Below are 14372 nucleotides of genomic sequence, written 5' to 3'. Positions count from 1 at the left end.
TTGCTTAGATGCATACAAAGTATATCCTTCTCATTATTAAGAACAACCTTTTTTTCTTTTTGACACGACTACATTTATTTGCAAGTGAGTGCCTTAGAGGTTATCAAAAGAGAAGAGTCACTCTTTCTTTAGGAAAAGAAATAAAAACTACAAATGTTAAACAAGATTAACATGGGCCATTTCAATCAAGGTCCCTGACTTGTCAACTTCAACCAACTCACCCTGTAGAACTGGATACATGTGTGGCATAATAAAGGGTTGAATACTGATCTTTCCACCACAGAATTAGGATAAATATCCAAGAATTAGTAAAAACAGTACATATCATTACCCAGATTCTCTGACACATAACGTTTCTAAAAAACCTGAACAGAGACACACAGGGGGAGTCACACCTATGTTTTAACTGTTCTATCCACGTCAAAACTTGTAAGTTGTCCTCTCCCAGCTTTAGAAATTCACCCAGTATCAATTTAATTCACCTATTTGAACACTTTACCTAAAACTTAAAGGTTGCATTTTACTGTAAACTTAAGTGGTGTAGCTTGCAACACTTTATGACATCTTCAGTATCCTCTGTAACAAGGACCTTAAAATTTTGCAGGCAAAGAAAATGAACTTTTCCTTTACAGTTACATCTTCATCAAAACGCATCCACACTTACAAGAAGGTTGGGTTCCTATTTATAAACAATTTGTATTGAAAGAATTTAGGTCAAGGACAGCCTACCACCAATAACAGCCTACATCTTCCTACAATTACTGCCCAATAAGTAGCACAAGTTCTCTTAAAAACATCTATTCCATCACGTTGACAAAACTTAATTGGACTGCAAAGGTCTGAAAAAAAAAAATATCACTTTGCCTGCTGAGACATCCCCAGAAAAGCGTACCTCAGAAGTCCCCAAAAGATTAACAAATGGTTTGCTGCCACCAAGCAAATTCACCACTTCTCTTTTCCATTTGCCAGCTTTGTGCTAAATAGCAACTGATATCTCAGCATTACTGCTGTGAGCCTTCTAAAGCAGGTAGTAGTTCAGAAGTAGGCTTTTTATTTTAATCTCTAGTAAAGCACATTTAACAGACCAAAGTAAAGTCAGTTCTGGTTGGTGAGGAGGTTTAGGCATTCACTGCTTTTCTTTGGATGTGAAAATAAAACTTTATCAACCAGTACAAAATGTTTATTATACATCAGACCACAAAAAAAGAGATCAGATTCTCTGTTTCCATGGTCAGCACAGTAAAACTTTGTGCAGTACGTCTGAAACCAACACGGGGTTGTACAGTCACAAAACAGGCTTAATCAATCTCTACTCCTTTGGTGCCATAATAAAATATTTTTGTCTGTTCTTTTCTCTCTTAACAAATACATCTTATAGTTATCTACACAAAACCAAGCTGAGCTCGGGGGGAGGAGAGATCTTTTAACTTTGAAATTATAACTGCAACTTACAGGCTTTGCTCTGTTGATTCTGAACTGCAATGAATGGAGTTATTTCCTCACATTCCTGTTGTATAATTCTTCCTTTACCAGCCTTCAGCTATCAGCAGATCAGAGCTCGAGTTTACTCTGGAGTTGGCAGTAAACAAAAGAACAAATCTGCACTGTTTCCTCTGAAAAAAGAAACTGTAGCCCTTGTCCAAATACATTAAAACATCGAAACATGCAGGACGTTTAAGGAGTTGTGTATTAAATAAATGAGGTAATGTGCTCAACAGATTTAAAAAAAGGAGAATAATTAAGTGGAAAGATTTACATATTTATAGAGCACAAACAAGGTATTGTCAAATAGTTCCAGCCATCAAATGGAGCCTAATTTAAGTTATAACTCAGTGGAAAAAGTAGCCTGTGGATTCAAACTATTGTGTTTATGAACAACTCAGCTGTTACTTCTTGATGACAAATGCACAAGTCATACTTTTCCTTAACAGACCTGCAATACATTTGCTCTACTGCTGAAGCATAAGAGCACCCAGCTTGCAGGAGGAGCCATCTAGGACCTAATAAAAGCCACATTTTTCATTTAAATATTGACTTTCATCTGAAAGTAATAAACGAATATTCATCTGAAGGGATATTTAATGAGTTACATGGCAAAAAAAATTTTTTTTCCTCTTATTTCTCAGCTCGGCATCAGCGGGCACCAGTGTTGTTTCCTTTACATCACTGGTGTTATACCTTAATACATTATATACATATATATACACATACCTTAATACATATACCTTAATGCATTACAATTATGCAGCAGCTCTGCCAGTGGATGGAAACAGCATTCAAAATAAGGAAGAACCACCAGTCCACTACACACTACAGCCAGGTATTTATTTAAAAGCCAAATTTCCAAGTTCAGACAGAAAGAAGAAAAAAATATCTTTAATTAAGAAAAAAAAAATTGACAGCCCTGTTAAAACATCCAACATCTAAACCAGCATTTCTCCAGCACACAGTGCTCCCCAGTACTACACTGTGGGTTTGACCCAGTACTTCTGTTTCACCTTCTCAATCTCATTTAGTTTCTAAGCACTCCTGTCAGCTTCTGACTTGGCACCAGCCTTAGCCTGATGGGACCACATGGCAGGTTGAGGACTGCCGGACAGGACTGCCAGGCAGACAGACATAAAATAAAGCAGTGCCCCCTTGGTCAGCCCGTGTGCCAGAAGCAGAAAAGAAAGGGAAATAATAACATTTGTAGATAAACAGTAAGAGACCATCAGGAAGGAAACCTGCTCTTTCCAAGGTTTAATGTATTAAAACACCGCAGAATGTTCTCACAGCCCAGTAGCAGCTGAAACACCCAGCAGGCCTGAACACAAATTGATGGCATTCACAATTAAATAGCTTATGTCCTTCTTTAGCTCAAACCAGTAACTTCTATTCTCTCTCCTTCTCATTTATCTGATTCTCACTAGCTCTTACTCATCCTGAATATCCACAAGCAAGTTCAGCACCATACACGCACGTGGCGATGCAAACAAGAAGGCAAAGTGCTTTGGGGAAGGGCAGGCAGGAGGCTTTAGCCATGAGGCTTCCCCTCTCTCCAGCCTCCTGTGGTGCCTGGACATCAGCACTCAGTCCTTCTGTAACAGATGGACACCAAATCAGACTAAAAAAAGAAGTCCCCAAACCTCAGATATCACACACACATACACCCCCAGAAAAAAATAAAAACAAGAAATACCAAGGCATTTGGGAATTTTTGCCACACTTTAAGAAAACATGAGCAACCTGTTTTATATGAGTAAATATTGTCTTGTAACTTGCAAAACCTTTCATTCAGCGGTCTTCTTCGGACATACAGGATGGCAGAAGCAGCCAAGGAAAAAAAAAGAAAGGGTTTTAACAACAACAGCAACTTGTGTTTGCCAGATGATCACCCAATGCTGCAGACCAATCTGTATTTCATATAAAGGCATAAACGGCATTTGTTTGTTCGCATTCATACCAAAGGAAACAGACCACTGATCTCTTGAATGTCCTCCAATGGTACATAGATACATTTTAAGCACTTGCTTGTTCCATTATGCTCTGAAATCCAAAATAGACCTTTTATTACAGTATCTCCACTTTCAGGACACCTAGACAGAAAACAAGCCATCAGGGAATAAGAAACACATTAATAGCAACAACACACTGCTCATAACCAGAAGTGTCAATTATTACTATGCAAAATGAAGATATTATCAAATATATCACAACAAACTTGGTAAAGATAACAAACCTAGCTTCATTTTTTGTTCAAAGACCAAAGAAAATCCAGGTCTTTTTCTATACAGTTTATCATTGTTCACTTCTTGCTACATTTTTAGAAGAATGAATATATTTAAGCACCTTTACACTCTAATACCTCCTGCCTCTGAGCATCCCATGGTAGAAGCTGCATGCAAGCAGCATCAAACATGGGACAGAGCCCAGCCTGGCTCTTCCACCTTACCCAGCTTCTCTGGGAAGCATCTCACTTGCACAGCCAGCCTTCGGTATTTAGTGCAAAACCTGCAAGCTTGCAAAGTGCCTGTAATTCTGCTTCAAGTCGCCAATATACACAAACTGCACCACCAGAAGAAGACCTGAGCATCTTAGAAAAGAAACCAGACTGACAGATGCTTTTGGAATGGCTGCCCTAAATACTTCTGTGACCAAGGTCTCATCCTTTACACGTGCAGAACTTGGTCCTCCTCTTCAGCATGCTGAAATAACAACCATCTCAAAATGAACAGCTCCAGAAAACTCTGTTAGACATTTTAAAATTTGCGATGCTAGATGTGACCTACAATTACTTTAACCACCCAGCCCTGTAAACAAACTAACTTCTCAACTTCATCCTTGTTATAATTTAATAGCCTTAGAATTTAAATAATACCTCTCTCTCTCTCAATTACTTTACTTCACCATTTACCACCAAATCTTTCTATTAGGTACCAGAACAGAGACGAAAGTCTGCTTGTTAACTCACTGACTCCAGATGTTCATGGGTCTACCAAAGCATTACCCAGAAATCAGGCTAATTACATTATACAGATACAGTGCTTGGAAGAACCTTGACCCTACTTTATTCTCCAAGACTTAAACTCTCCATATATTTTTATATACGCACAAAAGACAAGGTCGAGCTCAGCTTCCCTCTCCCTATTGCATGCCCTGGTGGCTCAGTGCAAGCGCTATCCAAGACTGTCCTTCCTCCCCCTCCATTCAGATTTAATTCCTATGCAGTAAAAGGAGACACAGTTAAAAATATTTTGCAATTAGGGAAAAGAAATCAAGACAGGAATGTAACAGCACATTAGTATGTCTATCAAGTCCTCAAAGCAGGTTACTTGTGGCACATCATCCAACAGTATGAGATGGTTTAACTAACCAAGGAAGCAGAGAAACTTAATTCTGCTGGGAGAAAAGCTGTTCTTTTTGCAGCACACAGGGAGCTGAAGGTGTACGCTTACAGGTAAGCACGGTTCTCTGCCCCAGAGAACTAACATTTACAGAGGCATGTACAAAAGAAAAAGGATGCCATGCTAAAACAAGGCACAGTTGTTGTATTTACATACATAAACACGTGGCATGCCTTCTGAATAGGTGAAGATCCTTGGCACCAGGGAACTCTTAAATATGGACACATCACAATCAGTGAAACACTAGGATGATGAATGCAGCAAGAGGAAAAAGATCAGACACACGCAAATCTTCAGCGTGCAAGTAAAAACTGCATAATCTGATCCTCCACTAAGGTGCCTGACAGAGCTCAGCTGAAATCAATAGGTCTGCACTTACCTACACAAGCAGAGTATCAAAAGCACATTGCTCAGTGTAACTGCTTAGGAGTTTCACTGTTATTTATTTCTGGACTACCTGTCTATAATGTAACTTCGCATAAAATACCTCATGCCTAACTTAAAGTTATGATTAATAGTGTTTTTCTTTCAGCTCAGTTCAGCCCACCGTTTTATTCACTACTGGTCTCACCTCTTCACCTCGTTAACTGCTTTCTTGCTTGTGGCCATCGGAATAGTTCCAAAATTGCTGTTCTTTGTTCAAAAAAATACTGCTATCGTAACAGAAGCTAAATTAAAAGACTCATGTCAGGAACAAGGGCAGACTAAAAGTGGCAAAAGGCCAAATAAAGAAGGAGATTTGTTACTTTTTCTTCCCAAGAGGAAGACATAGAGGATTTAAAAAATTGTTCCAGCCCTTTTCCCTGGTGTATGAGAACATGAAAGAGACTCCAATACTCCCTCCAGATCACTTCTCAGAGGAGCCTATGTAAAAATTGTAGTTTCTTGCATGACTAACATAAGGATACTGATGATGTCATTGCCACCTCTTTGAATCACATCTGTCCAACAAATCAATTGTTACTGGCAGCCTTGCAGCACAGGTAAAAACCTCTGTTTAAAGTCTTACTGGGAAAAATGTAGGTGGTATAAGTAACTGGCATGTTTGTTTTCTCATCAGAAAAGATGAACAGGGATGTAGGCCACCTTCCCCTTTCAACCCTCAAGTGGTCCTTTTCAGATGGGATGGTTGGGAGGGGAGATTTGTCTTGCAACCATAAAAAAAGTTGTCTCCTGGGCACATTCACTTCTTAAAAGAGGAGGAAAAAGAAACAGTGGGATCATAAATTGATGGAGTCACATCTCCCAGAGACCCTCACCTTCTTCAAACACATGGTGTTCATCAGAGCACGAGGACTGTGGGGCAGGGACCTTGTTTGCCTCAGGGCATGTAAAAAAGCACACAGGAGAAAGCTATGTTTCAGTACTGTCAGTTGTCTTAAGAATGACACAAACAAGCTTCCTTTTCTCTCCCCTGCATCTCTACTATCTGCAAAAACAACAAAACAAACAAAATGGAAACAAACAGAACTTTCCCATGCCAACAAGCCTTTTCACAAACAGGTTTTTTGTTCCTGACCTGTGAGATTCCATGAAAGCTAGGGAAAGATTACTGATACTCACTGTGCATGGAAGGGGCCAGACACCACAGTAACCAGCAGCGATACCAAACTGACAAGCGCTGCACCCAAATGCAGGACAAGGTATGACACCCCAAAGGGCTTCTCTTACTGCCCTTACCCTTTCACAACTCTCTAATGTTGAAAATATGAAACAAAAAGACAACAGGTTCACACCTGAACTTAAAAAAATAAAAAGAAAAAAAAAGAAAACCACCACCAAAACCCAGCCTATGCATTAGGAGTGACAGATTTAAAGATTTCCCTGTTGACGTTAACAGTGACATTTTAAGCATGGGAGGGGGAGCAACAACACCTCAAAAAAAATCAGCAACCACTTTCAACTATAATGCAACAACACATTAAAAATAGAAATTTAAGATTGAAGAGTCTTTAATGCCCTGTTGAGTATTCAGGGACAGCAGTAAACAAGGTGCTGATATACTTTACACTGCAAACAACGTTAGTGGTGAGCCAAATGGGATGAGCCCCAAATCAGAGTGAAATTTCAATGCATGAAGTTTAACTGCAAGATAAGGGACTGTAATCAAATTACACCACAAATAGGTCCATTCATCCGTAAGCATTATCGCAGAGAGAGGATTGAATTACAGCTTGGAATAAAACAACTTAAGAAATAAAAAGCAAATTTATTATCTATTTATTATTTTCCTACTGCCAAAGAAAATTTCCCACCTTCATACAAGAATGCTATCCAAGATGAATCTGGGGAGAAAACTGAAATACTAATTATCAGTCTGGAAAAACAAGAAGAGTTTGACTTGTGTTATTTACATTCCCATTCCTCTTTCTGAATAGAGCAAAGTCAACAAGCTAAGTGAAGACACAAGAACATGCAATTGCAATTCCAGTCATTTTGCTGAGAAAGGCCTAGGCAGCTTATACACATTCAATAAACCGGCCAGAGTATTTTTTTCCTTGCCCTAAAAAAAAAAAAAAAAATAATTTCTCACAGTGCCTTCCACTACGGTTGTTTTTTTTTTTCTCCCCGAAAGCTATCACAATGCATATTACTCAATACCACAATTTTTAAAGAGAACCAAATGCAAAGCATGCATTGCCCACCGTCCTAATCTGGCAGTACTGAAAAAGCACCTTTTAAAACAAACACTGAAAGATGATTCTTTCGGTAAGTGCTGCAACGAACAACAACCCGGGGGAGGGGGGGGGGGAAGGTTGGGGAGAGGGGAAAAAAAAAAGAAACCACCACCACTCCTCCTCCTCTGGTTGCTGTTGTTGCCTTTGTTGTCCGGTGGTCGCCCCCAGCCGGCCCCGGCCGCCCCCCCGGCCCCCACCTGTTTTCATTCATCCGCTCCTCGCAGAGCGCAGCGCCCGGGCAGGCGGCAGGAGCCTCACGGGGTCTGCCCGAAAACCTCACGGGGGGACCCCAAACTCCAGCGCTGACCCCCACCACCATCTCCCAGTCTTGGGATGGGGGGGTGGAGCGCAGGGAAGACCCAGATATCGCCCCTCACCCCCAAACCCCCTGTCCTCTGGCGAGGAGAGTGCCCCCCTCTCCCCAGCACCCTGACTTTTTGCAAGAAGGGTGCCCTCACGCACCCCAGCACCCTTCCCCTTTACAAGGGGGACGTCCCCCCGGCTCCAGCACCCTGCCCCTTGGCAGGAAGGGCTCCCTTGCAAGGAGGGTGCCCCCAGCCCAGCACCCTGCCCCCTTGCAAGAAGAGCGCCTCTCACCCCACGACTCTGCTCCCTTGCAAGGAGGAGTGTCCTCCATCCCAGGACCCTGGTTTTCTTCAAGAAGGAGGGCGCCCCCCGCCCCCCATTAACCCACCCCCTTTCAAGGAGAAGGCTGCCCTGCCCCCTTGCAAGGAAGGTACCCCCCACCCCGGGACGGAGGGTGCCCCCTACTCCAGCACCCTGCCCTGCTGCACGAAGGAGGATGCCCTCCCAGCCCCCAGCCCCCTCGTAGCAGGGAGGTTAGGCCCCCAACACCCTGCCCCCTCGTAAGGAGGGTGCCCCCCAGCACTCTGTCCCCCTGCAAGGAGGGCGCCCCCAGCCCCCGCGCTGCCCCTGCCCCAGCACCTACCTCGTCTTGGAGGACAGGAAAGCAAGTTTGATTAATCCATAGGTAAACAACTGGATGCTCTCCTTGGCTATGCTGGCCACTCTGAGCCTGTGCTCTAGGATGTGCAGTTCCATCTTTTCCTCTTTCTCATTTGTAGTTCATCTATCCCTGGGGTTTATTTTGTGTTTTTGAATGGGGAGGGGGAGGGGGGCTGTTATTGTCGGTGCCTTTTTTTTTTTTTTTTTTTCCCCCCCTCTCCCTGGCTCCTTCTCCCCCTTCCCGGCTCCGGGGGCGGGGAGGGGCGGGATGAAGGAGCAGAGGGTGCAAAAGTTGGCCCGGCGGGGGAGGCCGGCGGGGCGCGGAGCGGAGCCGGGCAGGGAGGCAGCGGAGCCCGGAGTGCCGAGCAGCTGGTGCTCGCTGGAACAAACAACTTGCCACTCAAGCCCGGCCCAGCGCGCCTGCGCGCCGCCCCGCCGCATGCCGGGCCTTGGAGTCCGCGCCGCCGCCGGACGGCACTGGGGCGCCCGCCCGGCCCGGCCCGGCCCGGCCCGGGGGAGGGGGCCCGGGCACCCTCGCACCGCCTCTCCCCTCGGCTACGGTTCTGACCGGTCATTAAGGAAAAAAAAAAAAAGAAAAAAAAAAAAAGGAAATTTGTAATAAATCCTTGTGAGCGCCCGACCTTTGTTTTGTTGAATTTTCATTATCGTTCGACTCGGGGAGGGGAGGCACGTTGGGCAGCTGGAAAATCTTTGACAACCAAAAACCAGCAGAAAGGAGAACTTCAAAAGTTCTCATTAACAATAAGGAAATGCTCAAGCCTTACCCTGTTTATTCTTTTACGTGGCAGACTGGGAGTCCTCCTCTATTGCCCTGTGCAGCAAAAATAACGTGGAAAAACCCCTCACTTCACATGGAAGTGTTACAGAGGTAAAATCACAGTTATTAAGAACATAAAAACAGCCTTGTCCATCTGGCAGCTGGTAACAGTGGGAGGATGAATGGCCTGTTCATCCCAGCCCTCACCCGGCTCCTCAACACAAGGAGGCTGAAAGGGTGGTAGGAATGGACAGCCCTTCTAACCAGCACCCCAGAAATGGGGGCTGCTCCACCACCGGGACTGCCATGGGGCTAGCCCCAAGATACTGGCCCCAGCCACGCTGTTTGTAGCACCGGTTCCTCTGCACAAGCCTCACTGACACCGCACAGACAAAATCGGGAATTAAATTCAGGCTTGGGGTATTCTTAAAACAGGACTTGGGCCATAAACCTGACTTTAGGTTCTGTGCAGGGCTCCCTCTCACTTCAGATCACACTGATTCTGCCATGAACATGGCAACAATACCACCCGGACCACTATGGCACCTTTCATTCATAGATCTTACACAGGCTATATTATAAAAGACCATCAATAGCAACCCTTCTGTTCTACACATGGGGAAACTGAGGCACAGGATGTGTCCAAGGGCACAACATCAGAGCTTGCTTAGCCAAGCCCACTCCAGGCCATTCCTCTTCCCTATACAGAAGGAAGAGCTTCTGCAGTTGTAAATTAAGCTTTTAGGGCCTGTGTTCTTGTGGCAGAAATCCATTGAATCTAGCTCTGGAAATAAGCATATGAAACTAGGATTTCCAAATCCTTTCTATTCTGTTAGTTCCCACTGGATGGCTGTATTTCTCCCCTAGACATGTCTGTTCTTCCTCTGCCTGTGGCCATACTTCTGAAAGGCTGTCTTCATTTTGTTATATCCCAAAAGGCAAAACTTGAAATTAGTCGAAATCGTTCAGAGGAAAGGCAACAAAGGTAGAATATCAAATCTCTACTTCATTTTTTAAAAGCCTTTAAAAAACATGGAGTTGTTTTTCATTGTTGCCTCACACAGAAGTTCAGATGACTAGGCATTGCATTTTAGGAAGCCAAAGAGGATTTTTAATCTACTTCCACTGCCAGTTCAAGGTCTTGCTCTTCAAAGCTCTGAATGTATCTGCACCCAGCCACAAGAAGTGCCTGCACCTGCATCTACAAATCACAGAGATATCTGTGTTCCTCTGGGACAATGCAGACCAGCGAGTCCAGAAGGAAGCAGCCAGGGAAAAAACATACACCGTCAAGGTTGCTGTGAGCTTCCAGAGGAAATAGGACAAATGTAGCCTGAATCACTTCTAGGAAATGCTGCGAAACTTTCCTCGTCTAAAAGATTTTCCATCATAATCAGGACAACATTCACATCAACTCTTCCCACTTAAGAGAAAAAAATATGCTGCCCCCAAGCAGAGCTTTCTCAACCCAGAGAGGCCAGACACTCCAGGAAGGCCACCAGGGATTATGCTATTACCAGTCTAATTACCACAGAAAATGCTTACACGAACAATGAGAGATGGTAGAACAGACCCAAAGGTAAAATCAGTGGGGACCTTTTGAAGCAAGCAAATCATCAGAGACTTTGTTCTGCCTGCAGGGAAGGAGAAAAGAAGCCCTGGGTTAGTCATCTGGATTTACTGAGAAAAGAAGAATCTAGCAAACAAGCAAAAAAAATCCCCCCCAAACCCACAAAACACAAAAATACTTCTTCATTTTGTAAGTTTACATCTGGTGCTCTCCAAAATTGCTATTTCTTTCCTGGGTCTGTTCAAAGGCTCTGGTTTTCCAAGTCTTTCAAAGAAAGCCTGAAGGCCTCTTCGAGCTGGAAACGCAGACCTCATGGCTATGTGAACCTTCACATAGAAGACTGTAGGAAGCATTAGGAAAATATAAAGCCCTACCAACACCCGACCTAATTTTCTACACGTGAAAAATATGCCTAGGCAAATTTTTCAAGAACAGGCAATTTGGCAATTAGCCAAAATACTATTATGGACCCCCTCCTCCAGCTGTCATTAGTATTCAGATCTCTCTCCCTTGTTGCCAGGTATACCTGGGAGATTCCACACAGGGAGCAGCCTAGAATGTGTTGTTATTATATATAACATGCTATAATATCTTTTGATTACTGCAATTCCAAGTTTTCCATATTTTTGCAGCTCGAAAGGACTCACTTGGCCCAGCAACAGAGCAGGGACCTGTTGTGCAAGATGATGTAACCACACTTTTTTATTAAAACCAAAACCCATTCCCTGCCCACACAGCTTACAATGCCAGTTACCACAGCACATGCTGGGCAGACAGAACAAAGGAAAAGGGAGGATGGACAAGAAAACAGGAAGATGAGATAGCAGCAAAACAAATCTCAGTATGAGGACCAGGCACCATGAGTCATCTCCTGCCTGGATAGACAGCAGAGCACTTATGAGCCATCGTTAAGTAGATGAGATTCTTAAGTGCTCTAGGTCAGATACCACCCATAAATGCTAAGCAAAACTTGGATTTTGAAGCCTTTAGGCTAGAGGTGGTGGGGTTTCCCTGGTAGAAGAATAGAGACTGTACTTGGACAGATGGGCACTTTTCAGCTGGTGAGCAGGGCAAGAGCCATCTCCTGTTCGCCCTGGGGCACTACTTGTCTGGAACTGAGGTCCTCATAAGGAATGCAGTGTTTTACAAAAAAAGAGTTCAAGAAGATGGTGTGTATTTTTGCCTTTAACGTTTATCTCAGCAGCAACCAAGGTACAGCCAGGTACAGGTCACCAACAGTCCTTTGGGAGACTGTAGCTCTTGTGAGTCTGAATACAAAATTTCTCACAAAGCACACCACAGTCCAACACCCAAGTCTCTGCATGCAGATGGCTTCCAAACCAAACTGAAACACTCAACAACAATCACTGTTTCAGGAAATAGAAATTTAAAATATGTAGAAACAGTTTAGGTGAAAGGAATGTAATTACTCACTGTGACAAACAGTTCATGAACATCAGCACTGTACACAGAGAAAAATAAAGGATTTCTAACCACGTGAGTCATCATGTTTTATGCAGTTACTCCAAACTACAGCAGGATATTTCAGTATTATTTTATTTAGATGGTGGAAGGAAGTTCTTAAATCATTTGTGGTCTCTTCTGATAGCATAAAAAAGCCCCAGATTACCCTATTTAGTTCTCAAAAATGAAGCTATGGTAGCCTTTTACAGATGGATTTTAACATGCAGTATCTACATTTTTGGCAATAAACCCTCATTTTAAAAATATTTAAATTATCTCACAAGATTTGTATGACACTGCACTGCTGCAAATCTAATATTGCTCTGCTGCTGGCAGAATTATACTCTTCTTGCAGAAATATCTGAAGTTCAACAGCATCTTGACCTCTGACTAGGGCTTGCAACAGCTTCCAAGATCTAAAATAGCAGAAAATACAAGTCCTAATGTGAATAATGTAATGGAAATACCTTGGATAAATATGCCCAAGGCAAGATGAATCCAGTGTCGCAGTTGTTTATACCAGTGTTTGCTTTTCTGCAGTAGGCTGACCATATGAAGTTCTTAGCAAGTCTATAGTTCTGGTGTGAAACCAGGGTCTCTGTGCATTTCTGGGGTCCCTTTCAGACCCAGTACGTAAGGGACACAGCAATCTGTTCTAGCTTCTAAGCCCAGAGAATGTTTTTTGACTGCAGACTCTGTTTAAAGCTCTGAGGACTGGAGGTATCTTCAGGTCAGTCACTAGTTTTGACCAAAAGGAAAGCCATCTCATTTCTTAACAGCCTTAACTAGTTTACCCTAAGATGAAAGTTACTAAGTAACTATAATTATCGTGGAACTCCTTGCTTAAGTTAAACAGGCCTTTTTGACCCAGAGAGGGTAATGCTTCTTTAGACAAACAGGTAAACAAAGGCACAGAAAGGCAGGCAATGAACCAAGGCCACAACACTAGTTATTATCATTTTAGAAGTACAATTCATAGGCTACTGCTTGAGTGTGAGATCTCTACAAGGTTGTCCAAGGCAGACAGGCAGGATAGGTTTACAATTGCTATCTTACACTTCAGTGACGATTAGTCTCTTCTAAAAAAAGCCAGTTCTTTAAGAATAATCATGTAAAAATATAATAAAAAAATAAAAATAAAAATAAAGCTTCCCAAATGATAGCTTCTGGGCTTGCTTGTGAAAAATTACCCATTTGTTTAATTGAAAAGAGCTATTTATCAGGCTAATTTCCTTCTAGCAACCAGAGACCTTTCAAAACTTGATTGCAGTTAATGTGCCAGTGTTTCAAAGCATTTTATTCAACTATCAAATAAGCTAATGAAGACCTTTAATTTACTGTGGAAGTACAAAGTGGGTTGAGCAGGTCGGACATTTCATGCTCCCAGGGCAGCAGAAGTGCAGATGAGACTGTGCTGTTGCATCAGCTCCTCAGACAGGCCCAAATGTCCTGTCCTGCAGGAGAGCTGTGGGAGGCCAAACCAGTAAAAGGATGTGCAGAGGCAGCTCCCACTCAGTGTACAAAGCCACGTTACCCCTAACCTGAATAGCAGTAAAGAGCTCCAATTAAACATCCACAAGCCAGCTTGCAAATGGAGAATGTACAACTAAATACCTCTGTTAGGAAGGACTAAATCTCGCATCTTGGTTCCCCCACCTATGTTCTATACGTTGGTGATACCTAACAGCTACTGTCCTAGAAGAACAGAAAACAATGGGCCTCCCAGTGAAGGGACTCCCCAGGGCTGGGGAAAGGAAGCTTTCGCACTTGTAATGAATGTTACGTAGCCTCTGGATAGAAGAGATGAAATTACATGGACCTGTCGTGTAGCTGGACATAGCAACTACCAACTGCAAGTAACTCGCCAAAACTCAGTGCACCACAAAGTGGCAGCCTAGTACTGTCCCCATCTAAGGCAAGCAAAATTTGCTCAACTTTAGCCTGTGAGGAAGCAAGCATAAACATTTGCTCTCGATATTTTGCTTCAATTCCTTGTTCTCTTAACTAGTGACTGGCAAAGCTTGTTCACA

The 14372-nt window shown here is 43.1% G+C and overlaps 1 protein-coding gene across 1 annotated transcript in view; it reads right to left on the bottom strand.

The window, feature by feature from the left end:
* CASTOR2 (cytosolic arginine sensor for mTORC1 subunit 2) overlaps positions 1–8924 on the bottom strand; it is a 124239-nt gene extending 115315 nt beyond the window's left edge. The window contains exon 1 of the mRNA XM_040613373.1: positions 8514–8924. Within this exon, the coding sequence (XP_040469307.1) occupies positions 8514–8626 (113 nt within the window). The 5' untranslated portion in view covers positions 8627–8924. The remainder of the gene's footprint in view (positions 1–8513) is intronic.
* Positions 8925–14372: the final 5448 nt, after the last annotated feature.

The sequence above is a fragment of the Falco naumanni genome, chromosome 1 (assembly GCF_017639655.2).
Source record: "Falco naumanni isolate bFalNau1 chromosome 1, bFalNau1.pat, whole genome shotgun sequence".
In the NCBI taxonomy this organism is placed as follows: Eukaryota; Metazoa; Chordata; class Aves; order Falconiformes; family Falconidae; genus Falco; species Falco naumanni.
Note: the sequence above shows the minus strand (reverse complement) of the source record. Positions and strands in the feature narration are given on the sequence as shown.